This window comes from Leucoraja erinacea, chromosome 33 (genome assembly GCF_028641065.1).
Source record: "Leucoraja erinacea ecotype New England chromosome 33, Leri_hhj_1, whole genome shotgun sequence".
Taxonomy (NCBI): domain Eukaryota; kingdom Metazoa; phylum Chordata; class Chondrichthyes; order Rajiformes; family Rajidae; genus Leucoraja; species Leucoraja erinaceus.
The window spans coordinates 12,544,117-12,571,306 of NC_073409.1; the positions used below are offsets into that span (position 1 = coordinate 12,544,117).

Below are 27,190 nucleotides of genomic sequence, written 5' to 3' on the forward strand. Positions count from 1 at the left end.
TACAGGGCAGAATGTACAGGGGTTCCATTCAGGGATCTCCCCATTGCTTTTACCAGTGATCTCACAGGTCCTGGAACTCCTTGGCCCTGACACAGAATCACTGTTAATTTATGAAAACTACCACCTCTCTGGGGACCACTGAGGGGATTCTGATCACGGGCACTAGACCCATTAATGCTCCCCTTGTCAGCCAACAACCAACTGCACTGAGTCATGTGTGCAACGCTGCTCCAGACAAGAGCAGTTGCCTATGGGGAGGTGATCCTTCAATTATTTATGTATATAACCTCCTGTTCACTTGGTTCTTGCATCTCCTGTATGACCTCACCATTGATTACCTTTCTTCAATGTATTATGAAAATGTGTCATTTCACACCTTTCTGTTAATTACCACCAGTGTGTGCCTGGCCATTTCACTAACGATATGTATCATTCCAGGGATGAACTCAGCTGTGAGAAAGAATGTTATTTATGTTTAAGTCAAATCTTGTTTGCCTTTTCAAGTGGTTTTAATTGCTTTACAGAATGGTGTTCTCTCACTTATTGACTGCACCTTGCTGGAGGACCCAGAGACCACAGAAGATGAGAGTATGTAAAAAGAGTTACAATATAGAATTTGTGTGCAAGTGTGAATGGGCGTGAGCACCTATGAGCGTGAATCTGTGAGAGTGTGTGTATGTGTCAGTGTGTGTTTATGTCTAAGACTGGGCTTGCACACAAGACTCAGCACATGCATTTGTGTTTGCGTGTATCTATGAGAGGTCCTTGTGTGTGTACTTGCTTCTGTAAGTTGGCAGGTTAAATCAGTATATCAACTCCTGGAACCAAAGCCTGACCAGTCTAATTCTGTTCTAAGGGCTCTCACTGAACCCTGGCTTGGTACTGAAGAAGGGTTTCGGGACGAAACGTTGCCTATTTCCTTCGCTCCATAGATGCTGCTGCACCCGCTGAGTTTCTCCAGCTTTTTTGTGTAACCCTGGCTTGGTACTGCCTTGGTGAAAAGAGCCTCAGCACTAAAGGTTAAAGTTGATGCTGAATTTATGCTTTCCACCAAGCTGGAAAGGGTACAAAAAAGATTTACGAGGATGTTGTCAGGACTAGAGAGTCTGAGCTTTGGAGGGAGGTTGAGTAGACTGGGACTCTATTCCTTAGAGCGCAGGAGGATGAGGGGTGATCTTATAGATCATGAGAGGAATAGATCAGGTAGATGCACAGAGTCTCTTGCCCAGAGTAGGTAAATCGAGGACCAGAGGACATAGGTTTAAGGTGAAGGGGAAAAGATGTAATGGGAATCTGAGGGGTTTTTCACACAAATGGAGGTGGATGTATGAAACAAGCTGCCGGAGGAGGTAGTTGAGGTAGGGACTATCCCAACATTTAAGAAGCAATTAGGCAGGCACATGGATAGGATAGGTTTGGAGGGATATGGACCAAATGCTGGTAGCTGGGACATGTTGGCCTGTGTGGGCAAGTTGGGCCGAAGGACCTGTTTCCACACTGTATCAATCTATGACTCTATGACCAAGAAAGCGTCTCAACTGACAGCCTTTTCTATGGCAGCACGTACATTAAACAACTGCACCGCCATGATCTTGTCCATTACGTTCTCCTGATTTTGAGCACCACTGTCCTTCTGGTGAACATGCTCCCACGGTGCTGTTGAGCAGGATGTTCCAGGGCTAGACCCAGTGATGATGAAGGAACAGTAATGTATTCCCACATCAGGAACATGAGTAGCAAGGCTGGGGGAGAGGAGGGGGGAGGGGGGGGGGGGGGGGGGGGGGATCAGTGTGTAAGTATCTCTTTGGGATAGATTGGTCAGGCTATCTCAAATAGGCTTTGAGCCAAGGCAGGAAGACCAGAGGACCTAAACTAGTAAATACGGAAGGTTCAAGCCAGAATATTGGGGATTCTATTTCTGAGGTTGCGGGAAGGAATGTATATGAGGCATGGTCAAGGGATATTTACCCTGTTTCTGCCTGTGCATCTGGCACCAGGTCAGATGCAAAAAAATTCCTGAATTCTATTTTCTTTAAGTCCACTAAATCCCCATTTGGGCACTATTCCAAGATGTAACAATTCATGTCAGGTGCCTGTTGCTTTGGGAGAGCAAGATGGGAAATCCATTGGATGATGAATAACTGGAAGCAATGGCACAATCTGGGAGTTGAAGCCGAGGACTAGGCGGCTGCGGTTTGGCTTGTCAGAGATGTTATGATATTCGGGGCAAATTCAAGATGGAGGGAGAGGGAAAAGAACCAATTGGTGTGCCACTGTTGCTGTGAATCTTTTATTTTTAAATCTGCCAGCTCGAGGAGCAGGTCAAGACATGGAACACCTAGATTTCAAACTTGTGGTGGAACCGAAAGATACGCCGTCGTTCACTGTGATTCTGGTGGCCTCGTCACGGCAAGAGAAAGCTGCATGGACTAGTGATATTAGCCAGGTGAGTGAATTCTCATAGAATCATGTAGACAAAGACTGTTTGGCCATTGTGCGTGTCCCAATGTGAAAGAGCCTCTCCATTTACTCTCACTCCTCTTGTCCTTTTCCTGGGATTTCTCATTGGTTCTTGCTCTGGTTCTCACTCTTTTCTTCTTCAAAAGGTTCCTAATCTCCTCCCTCTTTGGCAAAAGTTTAATTTTAGTATCTCCTCATGTAGTTGGTAACAAACTGTTTGTTGGTGCTCCTGTGAAGTATCTTGGCTGTTCTACTGTGTTAAAAGTTCATTAATTATTGCTGTATGGCCATAGATAGGTGCTGAATTTTCCGACAGTAATTTCAGTTCTTAGAGAATACAATTATTGCTGCAAATATTCAGCGGATCAGGGAGCATCAAAGGAGGGAGAAACAGATTCATATTTCAAGCTTTTAACTTTTCATCCAGTTGTTCAAAACGTTTCAGGGTTTTAAAAAAAAAAATCAGGTCTGCAGTTTTTTATTATTATATACCAAATTATTTCTCTCTCTCCAGTGCATAGATAATATTCGATGCAATGGTCTGATGATGAATGCATTTGAAGAAAACTCCAAAGTCACAGTTCCACAGATGATTAAGTAAGTGATAATCCACTGCAAGTCGACTCAACTCACAGATGCAATTGTGTGCAGAGGAAGTGTCTCTTTAATGCAATCAGAATTTGGTCACATAGTGGCTAAGTTACTGGGCTAGAAATCTGCAAACATAAAAACATAATGCTGTTCAGGGAAGGAAATCTGTTCATCTTTTCTATTATGGCCCCATGACTCCATTGCATTGAATCCATGACAGATTCTGGATGCGTCTTAACTACCTTTGACATGCCTGACCAAGCACTCTGCTCTCACATCACCTTCTCATGGCAATTGGGGATGGAGAACGATTGATAGCCTTGCTAGCAAAACTTACATCCCATTATTGAATTTAGAAAAAACACTCCCAAACAACAAAAAGTAGAACTTGACCCATCTCTGTTATGTAGCTCCATTTCTATCTGCTGTGGGATAGACATTATCCTATAATATACAGGCTAAGAAGTTCCTTCTGTTATTGGGGCTGAAGCTGTCAAATACTGTAAGCCTGCTATAGGGAGTTTGAGACTATACCCTTAACTTATGACAAGTCTGGTCAGTAGTCTGATAAGAGCATTGAAGAAACTGTTCCTTAGTCTGGTGTTACGTGCTTTCAAAGTTTTGTATCTTCTGCCCGACGGGGGACGAGAGATTTTCCTTGATTTTGTTGGCTGCTTTCCCGAGGCAATGTGAAGTGCAGATGGAGTTTGCTTTGTATGATGGACTGGGCCTCATCTACAACTTTCTTCAATTTCATGCTGACTTGTGAAAATCTGTTTCAAAACCAAGTTGCGATGCATCCCAATAGGATGCTGTCTGCCGAGCATCCATGGAGGTTGGTAAGAAATGTTGGAAACATGCAAAACTTCCTTAGTCTTCTAAGAATATAGAGGCATTGCGGTGCTTTCTTGGCTGTAGCTTCAATGTAGTTGGTTCAGGACAAATTGTTGGTGATTCATACCACTAGGAACTTGAATCTGTTGACCATATAAATTTCAGCACCATTGATGATGATGATTAGGACTTGTAAATTACTCTGGTTTTTTTTAAATCAATAACTAACCTTAATTTTTCTGACATTGAGAGGGGTTGGCTTGACACCATGTTACTAAGCTCTCTTTCTTCTCTTGTTCTCCGTTTTTGCCATGGTTTGAAATCTGGTCAACTATGGTGGTGTCATCTGCAAACTCGTAAATGAAGTTAGAGCAAAATTTGGCCACACAATTGTGAGTGTATAGGGAGTGTAGCAGGGGCTGAGAACAAATCCTTGCGGAGCACCAGTAAAATTACCAACAAGGTTGTTTTGTAGCTGATCTTCCCTGATCGTAGTCTATCGGTCAGGAATCGAAGATCCAGTGGTAGAGGGTTGTACTAACTCCTAGATCTATGTGTTTGGTACTACAATCTTCTGCCACTAAATATTAGGAAAGGTGAGTGTTTGCATCCTCTTGAGCTGTTAAGCCAATTGATGATATTATGATTGTTCTATTACACCTTACCTGCAGAATTTCTACCTTTCACCTATATCGCACCAACGTTGGTTATCTATCAGTCTCAGACTTAAAATTAACAATTGATCTGGCATCAATTGCCATTTACAATCTGCATCTTAACTGTCTCAGCTCGGTATCCATTGAAATCACATACTGTACAAAATCTGCCAAACATTATCTGGAAATTTACCAGAAACGACATTGTCTGCATTCCAAATGACAGTCCACCTTTTCATGATTGTGATTCTCATTGTTGTCATTGTAACTGGCAGGTCTGACACCAGCCTTTATTGTGATGATGTGGATATAAGATTCAGCAAAACCCTCAACTCCTGCAAAGTTCTCCAGATTCGCTATGCAACCGTGGAGCGTCTATTGGAGCGCCTGACTGACCTGCGCTTCTTAAGTATAGACTTCCTCAACACGTTCCTGCATTCATATCGGGTTTTCACCACAGCCGAAGTGGTGCTGGACAAGCTCATCACCATTTACAAGAAGCCAATAAGTGCGATACCTGCAAGGTGATGTCTCTCTGTGTCCATGTTTTGGTGTGATACATTTAAACCTACTGTACAAGCATATGTCATGTGGAAAGAATGAGTCCAATCATATGCATAATGATGTCAGTAATATGTTCATACAAAATTCTTCACATTGTTTACAGAATTGAAATCATTGAGTTCTTGTTCTAATGAGAGCATTTCCACTATTAATTTTGAATGAGGCAGATTTGCAACACTGTCAATAATTCAATAATTCCTTCCAACATTTTCTCCCAAAAACACATAAAAATCAATAACCATAGTGTATTTAGATTGCCTGAAAGGGATAATAATGAAGAGACTAACTCTCAGCAAAGTGTGTTTGATTTCACAGTCTGCCCTAATCGTTTAATGATGCTTATAGTTAAATAAATGGAGCAATTATACATCAATCATCCTATTAACACTAGATTTCCTCTCAAATGTAGGTCACTTGAACTCTTTCTTGCAAGCAGCCAAAATAATAAACTTATGTACAGGGAGCCCCCAAAATCCCCACGAGCGAGTCGGAAATTTTCCTCCCCACCGCCCCTTTCTATTTCTAAGACGTCGTCACCAATTCGGAGGAGGAAGCTTTCCCTGAATATTCCCATTATCACGGGGGGAAAGGCCCTGGACCTTGCCACCATGACTTGCTCATCCAATGGCTATGCAAGCATGTACTCCTCGCCGTCCCCCTTCAGCAAGACCAGCCTGGATATCAACAAGCTGTACGTGTCCAGCACCTATTCCAACAAACTCTCCGATGAGCAAGAAGCCAAATCAGACAAAGCCGACGATTCTGGTCCCAGTAAAGGAGGTGAGTTGCGAGAACACTTCAAAAGCCATTAGAGTTAAATGGTGAATGGTCAGGAAAAGAATCATTCTACAACTCATGTCTTGGTGCCAGGGTTCTCAAGATGTAGTTGCTGTTGGTTTGGACAACACTCAGTGCTAGTCCCTAATTATGTTTGAGAATATGAAAGTGCTTCTCCCTGAACCTTGCAGCCTGTACTGTTCAAGGGAAGACACTACCCTCCTACTTAATGACAATGTGTAAATGGCAGCAATGGTGAGAGGGTGTGTGAGTTTTCCTTTGCACTTAACGTACAATGATAGGAAATATTTAATTGATATTAGTCATTGTGTACATCAGTTACTATGGAAAAATGGGCACTTCGCACTTTACCTGGGAGCTTGGGGCCTTGATATATATATGTCCGGTATCTTGATTAGTTGAGCCACTACTAGTAAAGGTGATGGCGTTTATGTGAGTAAGGCTGGTGTGGACAAAGAGGCTTATTTACTGTAGGCTGACTGCTTCTCATGTCAGCTATTTTTAGTCGGGGCCCTTTCAGGCCAAGAAACACAGTCCTTCACTGAAATCGACACTGAGAGGCCAATTATTTCATGCAGCCCCCCATTGAAAAGTGAAAGTATTCCAGGTGACGATATGCATGGATTGAGTGCACTCCAGACATATAATGAATTTCTCATTTTGCAAGTAGGTGCAGCCAGGACAGTCAAGGAGGATTCCGAGATTGAGCAAGGCTTCAGTGATGAGGCTGAGACAGAAACATCACCGACAAAATCTCCAACGTCTCCAAAAAAACTAAAATCAAAGAACTCCTCAGGTACGGAGTAAAGAACCTGGTGTCAACTCACGATAAGATCAAACAATCTCCTTCAACCGAGGAACTTTGTGTCTCTGTTACCTTTTCCCGACTCTGTAACTTGTTTCGGATTCCTGTCTCTGTAATCTCTTTAGTCCCAACAGTCCTTGGAAAAACTGTAACCACCTCTAACCTCTGCAGCTCTCTAACACAGCATGGCCACCTCCATCCACAACAATCATATCATTTACACCACCTTCAGCCCTGACACTCTGAGACCACTGCATTCGTCCATGTCTAGCTTTTTGTATTTATTCATTAATAGCCCCCTAGGTCCCAATATCTGGAATTCCCAAGCTTTTCCTCCTTTTAAAAGCAACCATTTTGTTACCTGCCCCACTATCACCTTATGCAAGTGTCTAATTTTGTTTGATAATATTTTACATAAATGTGTTCAGATGCACTTTCTCCAACTCAAAGATTTGTTACAATACATTTTCAGAAGATTGTATTTCTTGTCTGACGAGTCTGCTCTACAGACATACATTTTAGGTAGAATCTTTTATGTCTTTTGTTTCTTTCTTTTTTTTAATTCTACTCTTACTTTAATTGTCTCATTATTCTGTTTTATCAAGAATAATATCTCATCATTATATAGCGGTTGTATTTCATACAGAAAAATAAAACTATTAATGAATTTGGGGATATTGAAGGAATCAAGGGATATGGATGATTGCAAGAAAGTGTACACTGGAACAACTGCTATTAGCTTGTTGAATGGTGAAAGGCACGAGGGGCTAAATGGCTTTCTTCTGCTTTTGGCTTTTATATTCCCATTTTCTCACAAATGGCTTTCTAGAGAATGATATACACTATAGTATACATAAGTTGGCACAGCCAGTATAAGTTGAAATATATAACAAGCTAGTGATTGAAATAGCCAGGAGTTGTGGATTACCTGTGACCTTCTTTGACTGCAGAGTTCCCCTTGTTTTCCTACAATAACGGAGTGGTAGTCACCTCCAGTCGGGAGATGGAGAACAATCGTAGTGCACTGTCAGCGACCTCAGCCTTTGCCATTGCGACGGCTGGTGCCAACGAGGGCACTCCCACCAAGGAGAAGTTCAGGAGAATGTCCCTGGCCAGCGCAGGTACCCTTTATTTTGGCACGTGGGATCGGATTTCTTAATGAATCTTTATTAATAAAGTCCCCTGTTAATTGATTCTAGTCATAATAGTTACTCTAATATTCAGCAGAAGGCAGTTTCAAAGATTAATCAATGATGAAATTGTATTTCTGCCTGTTTTTACTATTAATGTAGTTAATGTATTTTCAGTGAAATCATGCTTTATTGGTGCTAGATTCATATGAAATATCAAAAAGGAGGCACGAGGTCCCTTGTGTCTGCCTCAGCTCTTTTAAAGAGCGTTATATTGGGATCAGATCAATAAATAGCTAAATGTTCTTGATTGTAAGTGAGAAATATAAATGACGCATTACATTCTCTTATGAACAATATTCTAAATTAGCACAGATGATGATGAGTTGGCAGTGGTAACAGAGTAATAGTTGATGGTTAGCGAGGATCCACATCACACCACAATAGAGAACAGAGTTGAATTGATTTATGTCACAATGTAAGGTGGCCAGTAGCGAGTCTGAGAGCCAATAGAAATAAAAAAACTGGGGAGAGTCTACAACATTACAGGTGTGTGTGTGTGTGTGTGTGTGTGTGTGCGTGTGTGCGTGTGTGCGTGTGTGCGTGTGTGCGTGTGTGCGTGTGTGCGTGTGTGCGTGTGTGTGTGTGTTCCACTCATATTAATAAAACTTAAAGGTGCAGGAACCAAAGCTGGAAATAGTTTTCGTTTTTAATGTGAGAGAAATACATTTGTGCAGAATCACATGTTCCAAATGCACATTACAGCATGGTTGTACACTGCTGCTGAAATTCAGTTCCACTTATTTCACTGGTGAATTTTGAAAGTAGCTGCTGGTGTATGCATGTGGAGCACATATGAATGAGGACCTATTTCGACCCACTTGCTTAACTTTAACGGACCCTAGATAGACAGTGAAGGAATCAAAGTGGAGTTAGTGACACAGAAGTAAAAAAACAGCCATGATCTTACAGAATGATAGGGAATCCTGATTGTGATTATTATATTCTTATCTCGCTGAGATTTGGTGCGAGATAGTGAACCTGTTTGGGCATAAAATTGCAAATGTGATTTGTTCTTGGCATATTTTTCTGAGTTGGCATGATTAAACAAGCTCAAACAAGCTAGGTTTCAGATTCCTGTGTTAAGTTCACAGCTTGCATCTACCAGACACAACAGGGCGGAGCCTCACGATGGGTCCCAACTTTAAAAGTTCCTCTTTCACTCAAACGTCACTACAGCTGTTCACTTCAGAAACCCCCCAAACCCAAACCAGCTCTCTCTTCCTCTTTCGGCATGCTGGGGCTGAAACACTATCGTTGTGAGCAAACCTTCTCCCAACAGAAACCACTGCACATGGCCTACGTGGTGAAAGATAGCTCAGCACAGATTACTCGAGGGTGGCACTGCAGTGGATTTGCTTCCTACTTCGCCAGAGACCTGGGTTTAAACCTGACTACAGATGCCGTCTGTACAGAGTTTGCATGTTCTCGCTGTGACTGCGTGAGTTTTCTGCAGTTGCTCTGGTTTTCTCCCACATTCCAAAGATGTGCAGGTTTGTAGGTTAATTAGCTTCTGTAAATTATACCTAGTGTGTAGGATAGAACTAGTGTATGGGGGATCATTGATTGGCGTGGACTCGGGGGGCTGAAGGGCCTGTTTTCCACGCTATATCTCCCAACTAAACTAAACAGTGTAAATTGTTGCATGTGGCCGAGCACTGCAACCCGAGCTAAGCTACAGTTGCATTATCATATTCATAACTAAGACAAGTCTAACATAGATAGTCAGGTTCTGTCAGACTCAAGTTGGTAGGCCAAGCTCCAGTGTGAGAGAGGGAGAGATATAATCAAATGCTTAGTCGTCAGCTCCAAATAGATGATGTGCCGAGGTGGTCTCTGATGTTCACTATTATTTCTGAATACATTTTTGCATTGATTCCAGGCTTTCCTGCTGATCAGAGAATTTGTGACAAAGAATTTGTCATTCGAAGAGCAGCTACAAATCGTGTGCTCAACGTGTTGAGGCATTGGGTCTCAAAGCATTCCCAGGTAGTGCTTAGCTTCAATGTTCGTATCCAATAGAACTTGATGAGCGTAAAAGAGGGTCGTGTCCTCCTGGTTTGATTCAAATGTGGTTCATATATTACCGAGTAGGTCCACTACAGGTATTATTTCCATAAACCTTGTGATCGGTTCTTTGGAATGTTATTATTCCACTGTTCCATGCTGTTAAACAAGGTGTATCAGAGGATTATCTCATACTGTGGTTTCATTGATCCGAGGTACAATCTTGGCTTGCCTTACAAGCTGCATTGGATCAGATAAGATGCAATCACTGAACAGATGACAGAGGTTCCCCTTCTCTGCTGTGGCCACTGTCAGGAACCAGTCAAGAGCATTTGATTTAAGTGTTTGGGAAATGATAAAGGCAGAAGAGTTTAATTGCACGCCTGGTATCCTGGTGTGCGATTGTCCAACTGCACAGGAATATAACATTCCAATGTGGGTACCACGGGACAAGGGAAGCCATTCACAGTCTCTGCTCCTACTCTGCAAAGTGCTGCAGTAGGATATTTCTCATTCACAGACAATGAAATACTTTTAAAGTCTAGATACTGTAGCAGCATGAGAAATAAACTCACCAATTTGCATATGTTACAATAGGTATACTTCATAATATGCACAGTTTTCTTGTTTTCCTTACATTCATTTTACCATCAATCCTATACGTTCTCTTACAATGTGTCCATGCCAGTCATGTTTCTTCCTTAAACAGTGTAGCTGTGGAGCCTTTGAAAGGCTGTTACACAAACACAGCACCCCAGTGGCAGCTGGGCCCTCCACAGAGCCTTCATGGTGTCTGCACGGAGGCTCAGCACATACCCTTGCACCCTGGTATGTACCAGTTAGCAGAATCTGCTTATGGACATTTCACCCTGGAAGTTCAATCGGTTTCAAGCAGACCAAAGTGTGTCTTTCACCAAGTTAATTATTTTCCAGAGGCGATTTATGTTATCTCAGTGTGCATTCCTGCAGACAACCCATGGATCACAAAGTCCTCTGGTACACAGCTGATCATGGCAAACCTCAGCAGGAAACACTACAGCATATCCCAGACTTTCTCTCGGAAGAAACAGTACAGAAATGGCAGCGTATTTCTCAAAATTGTTTTCCTTGGCATCAATAACCATGTAGGACTCACAGCCACCCGTTTGGGTTAAAGTATCCCGGACACAAATTGTAAAATATCCCACTGCGGCAGAAATTAATTCATCAATCTACCACAAAAAATAGATTGACTCATAATTTGCTTCATTTATACATAGAAACATAGAAAATAGGTGCCATTCGGCCCTTCGAGCCTGCACCGCCATTCAATATGATCATGGCTGATCATCCAACTCAGTATCCTGTACCTGCCTTCTCTCCATACCCCCTGATCCCTTTAGCCACAAGGGCCACATCTAACTCCCTCTTAAATATAGCCAATGAACTGGCCTCAACTACCTTCTGTGGCAGAGAATTCCAGAGATTCACCACTCTCTGTGTGAAAAAATGTTTTCCTCATCTCGGTCCTAAACGATTTCCCCCTTATCCTTAAACTGTGACCCCTTGTTCTGGACTTCCCCAACATCGGGAACAATCTTCCTGCATCTAGCCTGTTCAACCCCTTAAGAATTTTATAAGTTTCTATAAGATCCCCCCTCAATCTTCTAAATTCTAGCGAGTACAAACCGAGTCTATCCAGTCTTTCTTCATATGAAAGTCCTGTCATCCCAGGAATCAGTCTGGTGAACCTTCTCTGTACTCCTTCTATGGCAAGAATGTCTTTCCTCAGATTTGGAGACCAAAACTGAACACAATACTCCAGGTGTGGTCTCACCAAGACCCTGTACAACTGCAGTAGAACCTCCCTGCTCCTATACTCAAATCCTTTTGCTATGAATGCTAACATACCATTCGCCTTCTTCACTGCCTGCTGCACCTGCATGCCTACTTTTAATGACTGGTGTACCATGACACCCACGTCTTGTTGCATCTCCCCCTTTCCTAATCGGCCACCATTCAGATAATAGTCTACTTTCCTGTTTTTGCCACCAAAGTGGATAACCTCACATTTATCCACATTATACTGCATCTGCCATGCATTTGCCCACTCGCCCAGCCTATCCAAGTCACCTTGCAGCCTCCTAGCATCCTCCACACAGCTAACACTGCCCCCCAGCTTTGTGTCATCCGCAAACTTGGAGATGTTGCATTCAATTCCCTCGTCCAAATCATTAATATATATTGTAAATAGCTGGGGTCCCAGCACTGAGCCTTGCGGTACCCCGCAGAGATACATGAGATCTTTGTTCATCCAGTTGGACTATTAGGATTGTCACACAATAAAAACAGTGACTACATTTTAAAGAATGGCTGAAGTCCATTTGGGTCATTCCTGAAATGTGAAAGGTGCTTTATAATGTCAGCCATCCCTCCATACGATGCATATGGTACATGATGGGAAATTTAGCCACGGTTTTTGTAATGGGAGTCCCAGAAATATTAAATGTTCATTGTTCTTCATCTATAGGATTTTGAAGCAAACATCGAGTTAAAAACCAAAGTGATTGTTTTTCTGGAGGAAGTTATTCATGACCCTGAATTGCTAACTCAAGAGAGGAAAGCAGCAGCTAACATCATCAGGCAAGTTCTCCTAAGCAGGAGTCTACTCCAACAAAACGATGAAATCGTAATGCGGATTACTTAATGGAAGGGATACTTCTTCAGGGTGAACCAGGTGATATTCCACAGAACCTGCAATTTGGAAACTGACCATTTGGCATCTGGTTCCTGCAGGTGTTCCTGTTCCTCCTTAAACACCCCTGCCAATCCTTGTCTCTTTCCCCACCACCATATCCTTTATTTTATTGGTAATTTGTTTACCTAGATTCCTCTTAAATCCATTTTGATTATTGATTTCAACCATTGTGGAAATGGGTGGCTTGTCGTGATTGTGTCTGACTCCACCACCCAAGCTGCCACGACTCCAGCAGGTACAAGGTGGTGGAGCTGAGCATCATTGGTGTGAGTACAGGTATCAGGTCAATGGACGTCTATCCATAGGGGAAATAAATGTGTTTTAATGAAGCTCTTGCTGGATTTTGTACTTGTATCTCTGTGCTAAATGTACTTCCTCGTCCACCCACTCAGTATTTTAAAGACTTGCCATCTTCCTGTGTTTAATAACACAGCATTTCCAATTTCTAGGACACTGAATGAAGGCGATCCAGGATATTACCAAATCCCTATGGAAGAGATTATGAGCACGGTCGGTATCATTGTTTCTCTCCGCTTTGAGGGTTTCTGTGCTTTACAACCTTTATATTAAAATTCCATCTTTTTTTCCTCCTCTTTGAAAAGACGGAAGCAGAGACTTTTGAGAATCTTTCTGCCCTGGAGATAGCTGAAGAGTTGACTTTGTTGGACCACCTGGTCTTTGGGTGCATTCCATATGAGTAAGTCACTTCCTTCTTTTTAGACTTCCTTCATGTCAGTACAGAGGTGGCCGATGAGGCTTCTGTGGGATCTGCAGATTATGCTTCAGGTGTTTGACAGGGCAGTTGGTTGGGTAGTATGGGAGATGTGTACTCCTTCATTGGTGTGTTTGGCTTCCCTTTGCACCCTACAAAGAGACACCGAGTGCTCAGTGCCTTCCTGAATGCTCCTTCAACATGCATATCAGTCATGAGACAAGGATTCCCAGGAGTTGGTGTGGATGTTGTATTTTTCCAAGAACATCCTTGAAGCATTTTTGTAGTCTAGTTACTCTCTTACTGTGATAGAATATGAGGTAGAGGGCATGTTCTGAGTACGTAAACAAAATGACTTGGTGATGAAACTTCCAAACCTTGATGTTGGGATCATTGCACTGGGGGAAGTTCAGAATCGGCTTGCCTATCATCTAATGGACTAAGAAGGTTTTGCAGAGGTAGAGCTGGAGGTACCTCTCTGGTGCTTTGTGGTCAGACGTACCAGGCATAAAGGAGGGTGGAGGCCAATGCTGCACTGGGGATCATGAACATGGTGGTATGTTTGTGGGTGTTGATCTTCAAACACTCTTTTCTTCGGATAACCTAAAACTTTGTTGGTATACTAGCGAGCTGAATACTAATTCATGTAGTTTATTGGTCCTTTTGGCCCATCTGGATTATACTCTTGATCGGGCTCTAGAGATGGCCTTTAATTTCTCTTTTCTCTTAACAGCTACAAGCACCTTCTCTGCTCCATCCTAAAAATGGTGTTTGCAATTTAAATATCTCTATTGATTTATCTCTCAATCTCCCCTTATCTAAAGAGACATTTCCACGTTACAAGGTGCAGGAAAACGTTAATCAGAAAATATCACAGAATAAAATGTTCACTTATTTGTTTTCTATGCAGGGAATTTTTTGGTCAAGGTTGGATGAAACCTGAGAAGAACGAGAGAGCACCCTACATTATGAAAACCACCAAACATTTCAATGATGTGAGTGCAGCCATTGAACAAACTGTATACATTGCGTTTCTTCACTGAAGTGTCCTTTGTCTCGAGTGCAAGGCTCAATGAAGTTGAGAGGAATTTAGCTTCTTTGGGTAAATGAGATCTGACGTGATGTGATGGAATAGTAGTGTCGACAAGCTTGAGAGTGTCGGTCATGCTCCGAGCATTAGAACATTGCATAAAGGAATTGTCAACTGGCATAAAAACCTCTTGAGAATCAAGTACTTATTTTAAAATCCCCCAGCTAATACAGATCTATTCCCAAGACAATGACTGACACTCTGCATGTTGTAAGAGAGCTATCTTCTTGCTAAACTCATCAATTTGACTATTTTTACATGCCAGCCCATCCTGATTCCCAGCATGGAGTAATCTTAAACTTCCTTTACCCTACTTCTAACAGAGAGTTCTCCTCCACCTGACTTGCTTCATATCTTCCTTCATCTCATTATTTCAGAAAGGTTTGTATCTCAAACAGTTTTCCATTAAATTTTAAGCACATTGGGAAAATAATACCATTATACTACAAAAAATAAGTATGTTGTGCACTTGATACCGAGTCCGTAGTAGATTGTTATCATGGTACGGTTGTGGTCAGGGTTGTGTAGTGTGGTTTAGGAGCCTAATGTTCAATGGTTAATACTTTGATGATAATGTTACCTACTTACTGTTCTCCGCAGATCAGCAACTTAATTGCTTCAGAGATTCTGAAGAGTGATGACGTGAATTTCCGAACAGCTGCCATTGAGAAATGGGTGGCAGTGGCGGACATCTGCAAGTGTCTACACAATTACAATGCCGTTGATGATAACCTCAGCACTGAACAGAAGTGCCATCTTCCGGCTGAAAAAAAACATGGCTGAAAGTATCCAAGCAGGTGGGTGGATGGGGATTTATTTTAGTAATTAAGTGGCTTTAGGTGCAGATGGCCAGACCTGTGATCAGATTCTCCTCTCTCTTTCTTGTTCCAGACCATTAATGCATTGACAAGTGAGCACTCGCAAAAGAGAGCTGTCTTCTTGCTAAACTCATCAATTTGACATTATTTTTACAAGCCAGCCCATCCTGATTCCCAGCATGGAGTAATCTTAAACTTCCTTTACCCTACTTCTAACAGAGAGTTCTCCTCCACCTGACTTGCTTCATATCTTCCTTCATCTCATTATTTCAGAAAGGTTTGTATCTCAAACAGTTTTCCATTAAATTTTAAGCACATTGGGAAAATAATACCATTATACTACAAAAAATAAGTATGTTGTGCACTTGATACCGAGTCCATAGTAGATTGTTATCACGGTACGGTTGTGGTTAGGGTTGTGTAGTGTGGTCTAAGAGCCTAATGTTCAATGGTTAATACTTTGATGATAATGTTACCTACTTACTGTTCTCCGCAGATCAGCAACTTAATTGCTTCAGAGATTCTGAAGAGTGATGACGTGAATTTCCGAACAGCTGCCATTGAGAAATGGGTGGCAGTGGCGGACATCTGCAAGTGTCTACACAATTACAATGCCGTGCTGATGATAACCTCAGCACTGAACAGAAGTGCCATCTTCCGGCTGAAAAAAACATGGCTGAAAGTATCCAAGCAGGTGGGTGGATGGGGATTTATTTTAGTAATTAAGTGGCTTTAGGTGCAGATGGCCAGACCTGTGATCAGATTCTCCTCTCTCTTTCTTGTTCCAGACCAAAGCATTAATTGACAAGCTGCAAAAACTGGTGTCTTCTGAAGGGCGATTCAAAAATCTCCGGGAGGCACTGAAAAAGTATGTTTCCATTCTCAACCAGATATTAAATGGGGTAATAGGAATTAGAATACATCAGATGCATTTTCTAGATGTCCACCTTTCAAGTGTCGGCCAGATACCATTCCCGACTCTAAATCAGACATTGTGGGTTCAAACTCCTCTTGAGTGGAAAGACCTAGACTGATGCACCGGTACAGTCCTGAGAGAGAAATACACTGGCAGCTATGTAATCTTCCAGATGAGACATGAAACCCAAACTATATCTGTTCCTGTTAATGGACATAAACAATCTCATGGTCTTTCTTTGAAAAATAGCAGGAGAATTCTCCTATGTGTCCTGGCCATTATATATTGCTCAGTGAAATCATATTCTTACTATTTTTCTTGCATATGTATATGTGCTAAGGTTTAATGTTTAACCAACAACTTTTTTGTTGTTGTCTGAAGTTGTGATCCTCCGTGTGTTCCTTACTTGGGAATGTACCTGACCGACCTGGCATTCATTGAGGAAGGAACACCCAATTATGCTGAAGATGGCTTAGTCAACTTTTCCAAGATGAGAATGGTAGGTCAGCAGATCTCCTTTGTTTAATCATGTCTCACTCTGCTGCATCTTGTTTTCTGGCAGATGATGTGGTAAGTCTTTTGTAATAAGGCTTGAAGGGCCGAATGGCCTACTCCTGCACCATTTGTCTATGTTTCTATGTTTGTGTCACAGTGATGGTTTCCAGTTTTCCCCAAACCCATTTTCATTAAAGAGATCTAAATGAAACTATTTGAGTGGAGAGCCAAAGAGATAGATGTCATCTGCCACTAGTAATCCTCTCCATTACTGAAGGCGTTGATTGCAGAGGATACTGATTATCCTGTGATATTGTTTGTAAAAGGGCTATTTGGCAATAGGAGCATTGCACTAAAGCCTAGCTCTATCGTATTAATCAAGGCTGGATCTGTTGCAGACTCATTGGTTAGAATCACAACTCCAATGCTTCTGTACATTGCTGAGGGCAGCCACATCCACCAATCCTCCACCAATCCTTTTAGTTAATGGAATCAAAGGGATTATGAGTTCAAGAAAGACCATGTACCGTGGTTGATGTTCCATGTATTTCTCTTGGATTCATCAAGCAGTGAAGATCACTTCCATTGTATCTCTAGATGTATGGAACTCGCACTGTAATTTGAAAGCAGTTTTTCATAGCTAGTGGTAGGAGGCAGTTGTGGAGAAACCTTATGATGACTTTCCCTGTGGCATGTATCATTTTCCTTAGAGTTGCAAATTATAGGATTCTGGTACCTCTCAAATACTGCAGTTGCAATCAGAGCGTTCCTACTGTATCTGAACCATCAAAGGCCTCATTTTAATGTTGGTTCCTTTGTACTGTTTATGAATTGGCAGATTTAAAAATTCCACATTGTCTGAATGGATCAGAACAGGACTCATTTCCATTTCACTGACTAATGCACCAAGCACAATAGTGGATCACATTTATAACATTGTAATATATCAGAAAATCCATACAATTATAACTTTTTAACAGGAAATGCTAGCAATACATAAAACAGGAAGTGGGGAAAGAAATAACATTTCAGGTGGGTGACCTTTTGTCCAACCTTTATGATGCTCTGGCCATTTGTTATATTTTATACTTTAACTTTAGATTTTCAGCATTTACAGTTTAGTGCTTCAGAATATTTTAAACATTCATTTTTCAGAATCACATGGTGCTGGTAAGACTGACATGTGTTACCCAAACTTGTCCTTAAACTGAATGGTTTACTCAGTCATATCAACAGGCATTGAAAATTCAACCATGCTTTTAAAAAATCTTTCACTAAATTTCAGAGGTGAAATGTGGATTCAGTTGAATTCTGCGGAGCAGGAGGGAATGAGGGAATCAATTGGGACACAAATTACAACGTTTTTGTAAGTTGCACAAAGATTTCAAAGAGCAGTGAATGTTTTTAGAAAACCTTCTATGGTAGAGTTATATGGTACTCATCAGACATCCCATAACCCACACAAATGGAATGGACAAAGATTATCCTTCATCTTAAGGGATTGCTGAGGAAAAAGACCAGGGCCTCAAAAGGCTCTAAGCTCAATGGAATTGTAAATATTTGATAATATGTCTTGTACAGGGGTAACCTACAGGATAAATGAATAGCCCTTTTTCTTATTATGACCTTATGCTACACACGATATTTAGACATACATAGATTTATTCAGCTGTTAACTGGTTTTGAAAAGTTATGGGAAGACTCTGTAAGCACGATTGATTGTGGAATGCATTTTCACCCATGGTTTACATTAACAGATATCTCACATAATCCGAGAAATCAGACAATTCCAGCAGACGTCCTACAAGATAGAGCAACAAATCAAGGTCAGTTCATTTTGTGTTAATTGAGTAGTTTCACCAAATATTCCCCTGACAGATAGAATAGATGTAGTTTCTGATGAAGAAATATTGGTGAGGACTGTCAGGTAGATTGTTCAAATAGTGCTGTGAGATCCTCAAGAACTATCTGAGATCCTCAAGAACTATCTGATCCAGCAGGCAGGTGCTCAGCCTTATTCGAAGCATCGTACTTCTGACAATGCAGCACTTCCTCATTAATGCAGCAAAAGCCATTTGACGTTCACATCTCATGCTCAAATTTAGAACTTATTTTAAAATCTTATCTTTTCCATTAATCTCTAATGTTCTCAAAGCCGCCTACTGAATTAGTTAGCATGCTGATTATTCCGATTACTTTCTCCCCAAGTCACACACTATCCTAACTAAATAGGTAGTGCTGTTCCTTCATTGGTTCTAGCCAGAATCTTGACTGAATGACATTGAGCAAATGCCATCACCATGCCAGCTGCACTTCTCTGGGGAATAAATACAGGCCTTGTTACATCCCTAGAATTTTAGATTAGCCGAGGCTCCAAAGAGTTGGTCCTTACACACTGCTGAGCTGGGAGGTAAACATAATTGGAACAATTCAAAAGATTGAAATTGCAAATGGGATCAGGTTTATATATCACAATTTGTTTGTCAAATTATATTGAACAACTCAGAAAGCCATCAATTTTCATAGCCTGCTGCTGCAGAGAAAAAAATATTCGCCACTTCCAAACATTGCTTGCATTGTGATTTTAACCAACGGTGTTATTTTTAAACCTGTTGGGAGGGGCACTAGCCCTTAGAGACATTTGCTATGGAGAATGGGGGAGAAATGAGAACTTTTAACCTCTGCACTACTATTTCAAAGAAAATCCCATTGTTTATTCATCATCCCGATTGCCTATGAACTGAGAGGTTTCCTGGGCTGTTTCAGAAGGCAGTTACAGAAAGTCTTGAGTCCCATAGAGGCCAGACCAGCTAATCTTCTCCAGCAGAAGGAGGCTTCATCTGATCGTTTCTATCTACATCCAGTAGTTCCTTGAATACCATGGCTTTGAAGTTTGAATTCATATCTCCGAATCGTTAGAGTGTTGCCCTTTGGATTAACAAAAACATTGAAGATGTCAGATAGCCACACAATGCTGGAGATAAACTCCAAAACTAGCTGCACTTAACATCCACTTAGGAATCCATGTTCTGCACCTCTGGGTTCTGTAGGAAGTACTATCGCTGCTGGGTCAGAAGATTGTGGACTCAAATGCCCCTCCAGAGACCTGAGCACAAATATCTAGGCATCGTTCCTTATTCAAAGGGAATGTACGAAATGTTGAAATGTTGCCTTTCGGAAAAATTGTCTGAAATGTTGCCTTTAGGAAAAAATGCTAAAGTCATGTCCTGTCTGCTCCCTCAATGGAAGCAAGAGAGATCTCATGGCAACACTTTAAAGGACAGCAGTAGAAAGGCAACGATAATGTCCCTGAGATTTACTGGCTCAGGCTGTGAATTGAGTGTTGGATATGGATTATTTTAGCTGGATGTTGATGTATAATCACAACACAGTGGTGAACTTAACTCTAGTTAGTATGTGGAATCCACGTGTGGTCACCAACTGGTACAACCTACTAAACTTCATTTTCAATAAAAATGTCATGTTTTTCTTCGATTAGGTGGCACGGTATTTATTAGAGCAGTCTAACGTCATGGATGAAGAAAGCCTTTATGAAGCATCTCTGAGGATAGAACCAAAGCAGCCAACCTGAATCACAATCATCCCTCAGCATCAGAAACCTTGCATAACTGATGATATCGCTGGTCTCCTTCAATGTGCTGTGCATGGGCCATCGCTGAAGAGAAGACACTACTAAATAATACACGGAGTGCACCATCCGTCCACCTGCTCCAGAGGGCCATTTGACAATAAAACAGCTGCTGGACTTTTATTGTAGAGCAAATCTTTTTGAAAAAAAAATAGTGCAGCAGTTGTTGCTATTTAAGTTACAACTGAACCATTTCAGCATTCTTTAGAAAATCTACACAGTTCTCCAACACTATCCCAGAACGGATGGTATAATGGGCCAGAACATGCCCTTTCACTTCCAGGGGCTTGGATCCAATCCTGCCCTTGGTGCAGGGCCCATGGTATTAAAGTCTTCCCTATCTCATGGACTCCTTTTCACCACTGGGAACCACTGATGTGCTGAATGACCCTTACCACTTACAAAGGGTTGTGTGATGTTCTCATCCACACTTGGTCTTGTTATCACAGGCTTAAGGCTAAACCTGACAGTCACCTCTTCTCTGATGGAGGTTTCCTTTCACCACTGGAGGCACTGTGATGTAACTGACCAGCACATCATCCTTTCCTGGGGAGGATCTGAGTTCATTACCCAGATTGAAAGCTTCATCTCTCTAGCTCACTCACCTTCTATCTCTGGGTCCACATTAAGATTACCTTGATGGGTCGTATGACTCCTTTCCAGTGTTAAGGCTGGATTAGCTCCCCTGGGACCCTGGTTTGAATCCTCTCCTTGTTGATCTGATAAATAATAAGGCTCAGACTACTCAGTCAAGAAACAGGAGCCTGTCGCATAGAAGCCCACTTGATGTAGCACCAATTTCCAGTTGATGCCCACGGATAGTGTGGGGGATGTCCACACACTCCTACTGAAGCTAACACACATAACTAAAACATATCAAGAGATTATTAGTTTGCACCTATCCCATGCTCTACCTAACTGCAGAACACTGAACACCAACATTTCTCAACTCATTAAGATGAGAATTACCAAGATAAACCTCACCTTAATGAGGACCAAAGAAAACCTCTACCCCCAATACAGAAACAAAACTCCCTTACAAACAATTCTGGGATAAGAGTTCTGCTGAAGCTCAATCTCCAGGCCAGTGCTTCTCTGTTGACCCCAAGCTGCTTTAAGTTTCTCTGGGATTGCTTTGGCTGACACGAGATGCTCTGCACTCACAATGTCCAGGATAAGGTTCGTCCACAGTGGCTTTGGGCAGCTCCTGGAGTCTCCGAGCAGTGATGAGAAACGCAAATAGGCTGGATCTTTGCTCTGCGTGTACTTACATTATTTTATGAGTAAAGAGATTTTTCACTAGTCTGTCAACATTTTCTTGGGTATTATTTTATTTTAACTTCATAGTAAATGTGCGCAATAACGACTCAGTCAAAAATGCAAACAGAGGAAATCAGGTTTTGAGCATGATTATCTGTTAAAAATCACTCCTCGAATACATAACCAGGCCTCTCCACTGATTCAGCTTAGTGTAATGTGTCGTACACATCTTCAGTCTGCCTCTCCAAGCCAACGCCTGCTGCTGCTTATAGAATGCAGAACAAACGGGTAAAATCATTATATTCAAGCCAAACTGCTCAGGTGAAATCAGGAAGTGCTTCATCACCAAAACGTGGAGAGGAACTCTGGCTTTCAATGTAAAAAGCTACAGAACTGCCTATAGATGGAGCAGGGGATGGTGTGGATATGGTAAATGGTCTGAAGTGCGATCAGGTAAGAAAAAAAAATCAAAGTGGAGATTTTTATTAAGCAACTATATTGGCAATTGCACAAACCATTCAGTCCATTTAGTCAATGCTGGAATTTATTGTGCACTCCAACTTCCTCGCACCCTACTTCATCTCACTTGCTCCGGATATCCTTCAGTTTTTCTTCTCCCTTACACATTTGTCCAACTTCCCCATCAATATATGTTGTTATTTGTTTCAATCAATTCCTTCAGGATCTTGGTTCACATACCCACCACTCTCTGGGTAAGAGTTCATTGTTAGATTTACCAATGACTCATATTCCGATAACCTCTAGATTTTAGGTCCCTACAAATGATAATTGTTTTTCCATGTTCCATTAAATGCTTTCATAATTTCAAAAGCCTCTCTGAACCCTAAGCTACCCTTACTATCGGTAATGGGTCAATAGCCTCACAAGTCTAGCTCTAAATGTTAGGAGACGACTGCGGGGCTGTGTAATCCCCTCAAGTTCCTGTGTTCCTATCACTGTTTAATTTCTATTGTTAGTTTCAGTTCTTCAAAAAAAATAAATGCAGTACAAATGAAAGCATGGTTTAAGAAATAGTGCTTTTCTAATGTTTGTGCTTTTCACTGCCATGAAGGTCATCATGTCAGATTAATGCAGCACAGAAGCAGGCCAACGCATCTGTGCCATTGAAGGTGCTTACCTACGCTAGACCCATTTATCTATGCTGTGCCCACATTCTTCTAAACCCATCCAAATGTCTTCAACGTTGTAATTGTACTTGCCTCGACCACTTCCTATGGCAACTCATTCCATAAACCCAACCTCTGAACGGCAAACCTGCCCCAGTCAGATCTCTTTTAAATCTTCATCTTTACACTTTAACCCTATGCCCTTTAGCCGTAGAGTACCTTATCCGAAGAAAATGACTGTGACTATCCATAATATTATAACTGTCTTTAAGGTCTCCCCTCAATCTCCTTTGTTCCAGGGAAAATACTCCCAACCTGTCCAGTCTCTCCTTATAATTCAAATCCTCCATTCCAGGCAACATCCTGCTGAATTTATCCTGCACTTCATCTAGCTTAATCACATTCTTTCTAAAGTCTGGTGATCAGAAACCCATAGAAGACTCCAATTGACTTGTACCATTGCAACATATTGTCCCAGTGTTGTTCTTAATGTCCCTACTTGTGAAGGAAAGCACTACCCTGTCTACCTGTGTCACCAGTTTCAGCGAACTGTGTCACCAATTTCAGGCAACTCAATTTCTCTGGTCAGCGATATTCCCCAGAGCCCAGCCATTTATTGTATATGTCCTGCCCTGATTTAACCGACCAAAGTTCATCACTTCGCACTTACTAAATTAAATTACATCTGCCATTCCTTTGCCCATGTACTCAGTTGGTCTAGAACCTGGTGTAACTATGGACAACATTCTTCACTGTCCATTAAAGTAACAATTTTGGTGCCTTCCATAAATGTACTAATCATGCCACCTAAATTCTCATCCAAATCATTGATGTGTGACAAATAACAGGAACACAACCCTGTGGCACATATTTGGTCACCAGCTTCCAATTTGAAAAACAACCAGCCATCACCACCCTCTGCTTCTTACCATCAAATTAATTTTGTTTCCATTTGGCTAGTTCTCCTTTTATGAGTAAACTAACCTTCAGACCAGCATACCATGCAGGACCTTGTCAAAGGCCTGGCTGCGGTCCATGTAGACAACATCTATCGCCCAACATCATCAATTCTCCTGATCGCCTAAAGAGACACGTTTTCTCACGCACAAAGCCATGCTGATTATCCCTAATAGGTCCTTGCCTTTCCAAATGCAAATATATCCCATCTCTCAGAATTATTACCAACAATTTTCCCACCACTTTCCCCCAATCTTGCCCTAAACTCATCTGCCCACCTGTCAGGCTTCGTGCATTAAGATAAATGCAGTTTAGTTACTCCAACCTTCCTGTCTCCTGCTTACTTGACTTAATCATTTTTATAGCTATGTTTGCTTCAATTTTCCCATCTGCTTTGGGTCTCACTCCCTACCAAACTAATTTAAACCCACCTAAGGTCATTAGTTTTTTCTTGATCCTTTGCTTTAATATCTTTATTGATACCAAACTCAAATGTTAATTAAAAAAAATCATCACTTTTATTTTCAAATAGTTAAACCATTCCAGCAAATTCCACGGACAATGGTCTTTAGAATCATAAAAGGAGTTTACCAGATGTGACCAAAGACAGAGAGGAGGTTTAGAATCATTACATGTTTACTCAAGTTACAGTGTCCATCAGTATCAGTGACTGCTCTATCTGTCACCTGATACTTAAGGTATCAAAATCCATTTCCAATCTGTAGATCTCATTGAAGGAGATGACTGCCAAGTCTTGCTGCTATACTCCTGGCCTTAATACGAATAGGAAACAAATTGGAAGCAGTTGATATTGCATCCTGTTTTAACTCTTCCGTCGTCATTTTCATATGCGCTGAATATGACTTTGTTCTTGCTGCAGCTTTACAGGCTCATTAGATGCAACAATAACAACAAAATATACAATAAATTAAAAGTTATTTTACACAAACTAGACAATGATAATGCAAAAGGCCAATGTATTGCAAAATCTGTTGCAGTTTGCTGCTGAGGTCGGGTTGTGCACAATTGTTCAAGAACCTCATGGTTAATGGAAGGAAGCTGAGGCAATGTTTCTGATGCTTCTGTACCTTCTTCCCAATGGTAGCGGTGAGAAGAGAACGTGGCAAGATATTAGTTGTCTTCTTGAGGCAACACTTCCTGTAGATCCCTTCAATGGTGTTGAGTCATAGAGTCATAGAATGATACAGTGTGGAAACAGGCCCTTCGGAACCAACTTACCCACACCAGTCGATATGTCCCAGCTACACTAGTCCCACCCACCTGCGTTTGGTCCATATAACCTATATACCTCCAAACCTGTCCTATCCATATACCGGTCTAACTGTTTCTTAAATGTTGGGATAGTCCCTGCCTCAACTACCTCCTCTGGCAGCTTTTTACATACACCCACCTACCTTTGTGTGAAAAAGTTACTCCTCAGATTCCTATTAAATCTTTTCCCTTTCACTGTAAACCTATGTCCTCTGGACACCTGGGAGGTCAATGTCTGTGATGTCCACTGCTGTATCATAGATAGCAGCACAGGGATAACAGCTCCAGCAATGCTCCCTTCATTACCAAAGCTGCCTGTGTTGAGGCTGTGGGAAGGTGATTTGTTTATATAACCATTTACCTTATATAGCCACACTGTTTTGGACCCTTTCCCACATTGCCATAATTAGCAGCTTCGTGAAAATAGCTAAGAAATTCCACCTTCAAAAATCTTTTGATACCAGTGGGTTTAAAAAAAAAGTGACTCAAGGAGAAGGTTTAAATGCAAATGATTACTTTCTTCAGCTGCATTTAGAGAATCATCTGCCTGTAGTCTGCAGACTGTTTTGTGATTGTTGGCTCATTGAACATTATCTTGCCTCAACGGCCATGTATATCACTGAAGCTACATAGGATTCAAGTGAGGAAACCTGGTGTTTAATGCAGTCTCCGTACATGTCTGCATATCAGTAGAATTCCTGGGCTAGTAAGATGACAAACTGCAATATTGTATAATGCCGACAGATAATTCTGCCTTGCACGTGAGCTTTACAGATAACAGATAGTCAGCAATGAATAATGTTAAGATAAATGACATAGCAAATAGCAAACTTATCACTGGTAATGACCTGAGTGCCCTCGTCTCTTAATGTTCCTTCTGTTTATGAGTATGAAGTATTTGCAATATGGCCCCGACTCAAAATGTCACACATTCTTTCTCTTCAGAGATGCTGCCTGACCCACAGTCCAGCATTTTGTGTTTATCTTCAGTATATACCAGCATCTCCAGTTACTTTCTACTCAACTGCATGTATCACTTTTAAAAGCATTTACAAATGATTACACTTCTCTAATAAAATAAGCAGAATGTAAAGACCACGTCAATTTTTAAACCCTTAAGGGCCTGTCCCACGAGCATGCGACCTGCATGTGGCAAGCACGACCAAACCAGAAGCAGGGGCTGCACAGAGGTCAAGTGATCCCCGTACAAGGCCGGTCCCACCAGCATGCGACCTGCATGCGGCAAGCGCGACCAAACCAGAAGCGGGGGCGGCGCGGAAGTCGAGTGAGTGACGTGAAGTTCGAGCGAAGTCCGCGGGAAGTTTGCACGTGACGAACGGCATCGAGACGCTGCGTACGGCGTCGAGACGCTGCGCACGCTGCGCTGCGCAAGCCCGTCGAGACGCTGCATACGGCGTCGAGGCGGCTGCGGGCTGGCAGGCCGTTGCCGCGCGGACTTTTTGAACACGGTCGGTTTTTCGGAGCCCCGTGCGATTTCGGGACCAGATCCGCACAACTCCACACGGCTCCGGCGATCGAAGTGGGACCGGCCCCACGAGGCCATACGGTTCAAGTGATCACGTTAGGTCGCGCTTGCTGCATGGAGTCGCATGCTCGTGGAACAGCCCCTTAAAGCAATTATCTATGTGAACCATATTGATAAACTAAACTCAACTGAACTGTAACATGAGCAGGTTTGGATGGATGAATGTGTTTTTACAGAACTTGAAACATTATTAACATTCGAGTACGAGAGCCTTATGTTTTTAAATTGAGATCTTGAATAATGCAAATAACAAGAATGGTGGGTTGCTGATTGTCACACTAATATCATTGATAACAACCTTGAGCATTTGTTTTAAATACCGAGAGTATTTAGTGGGGAAAAAGACTAGAGTAATACAAATGGGAAATAGTTCATTCAATTTAATTTTGCTTAAATATTTATTACAGCAGCACAGAATTTAATGCAAGTAAGGAACATAATAAAAGTTTTGCATTCTGTATTATTATAGTTGATTTCAAGTGGCAGACATGAAACATGAAATGATTCATCAGGTAATTGTAATTATTCTGCTAAACATGATATTTTAAAGCAAACAAAAATTAATATGCTGGAAATCCGAAAAAGAAAATACTGAAAATATTCAGCAGATCCAAGATCAAGTTTAAGTTCAAGAGAGTTTATTGTCATGTGTCCCTGATAGGACAATGAAATTCTTGCTTTGCTTCAGCACAACAGAACATAATAG

The 27,190-nt window shown here is 41.6% G+C and overlaps 1 protein-coding gene across 3 annotated transcripts in view; it reads left to right on the top strand.

Moving 5' to 3' along the window:
• The window catches only part of rasgrf1 (Ras protein specific guanine nucleotide releasing factor 1), a 57,181-nt gene extending 33,787 nt beyond the window's left edge, over positions 1-23,394 (top strand). The window contains exons 12-28 of one of the 3 annotated variants that reach the window (XM_055661363.1): positions 525-588; positions 2,310-2,446; positions 2,975-3,057; positions 4,817-5,065; positions 5,515-5,885; positions 6,574-6,699; positions 7,659-7,829; positions 9,781-9,887; positions 12,415-12,527; positions 13,092-13,152; positions 13,245-13,339; positions 14,265-14,349; positions 15,759-15,956; positions 16,051-16,130; positions 16,560-16,677; positions 18,431-18,499; positions 20,173-23,394. In XM_055661363.1, the coding sequence (XP_055517338.1) occupies positions 525-588; positions 2,310-2,446; positions 2,975-3,057; positions 4,817-5,065; positions 5,515-5,885; positions 6,574-6,699; positions 7,659-7,829; positions 9,781-9,887; positions 12,415-12,527; positions 13,092-13,152; positions 13,245-13,339; positions 14,265-14,349; positions 15,759-15,956; positions 16,051-16,130; positions 16,560-16,677; positions 18,431-18,499; positions 20,173-20,265 (2,220 nt within the window). In that variant the 3' untranslated portion in view covers positions 20,266-23,394. Of the gene's footprint in view, positions 1-524; positions 589-2,309; positions 2,447-2,974; positions 3,058-4,816; positions 5,066-5,514; positions 5,886-6,570; positions 6,700-7,658; positions 7,830-9,780; positions 9,888-12,414; positions 12,528-13,091; positions 13,153-13,244; positions 13,340-14,264; positions 14,350-15,044; positions 15,236-15,758; positions 15,957-16,050; positions 16,131-16,559; positions 16,678-18,430; positions 18,500-20,172 lie in introns of those variants that run through there. The other 2 variants (XM_055661361.1, XM_055661362.1) reach the window with 2 other exon arrangements.
• Positions 23,395-27,190: the final 3,796 nt, after the last annotated feature.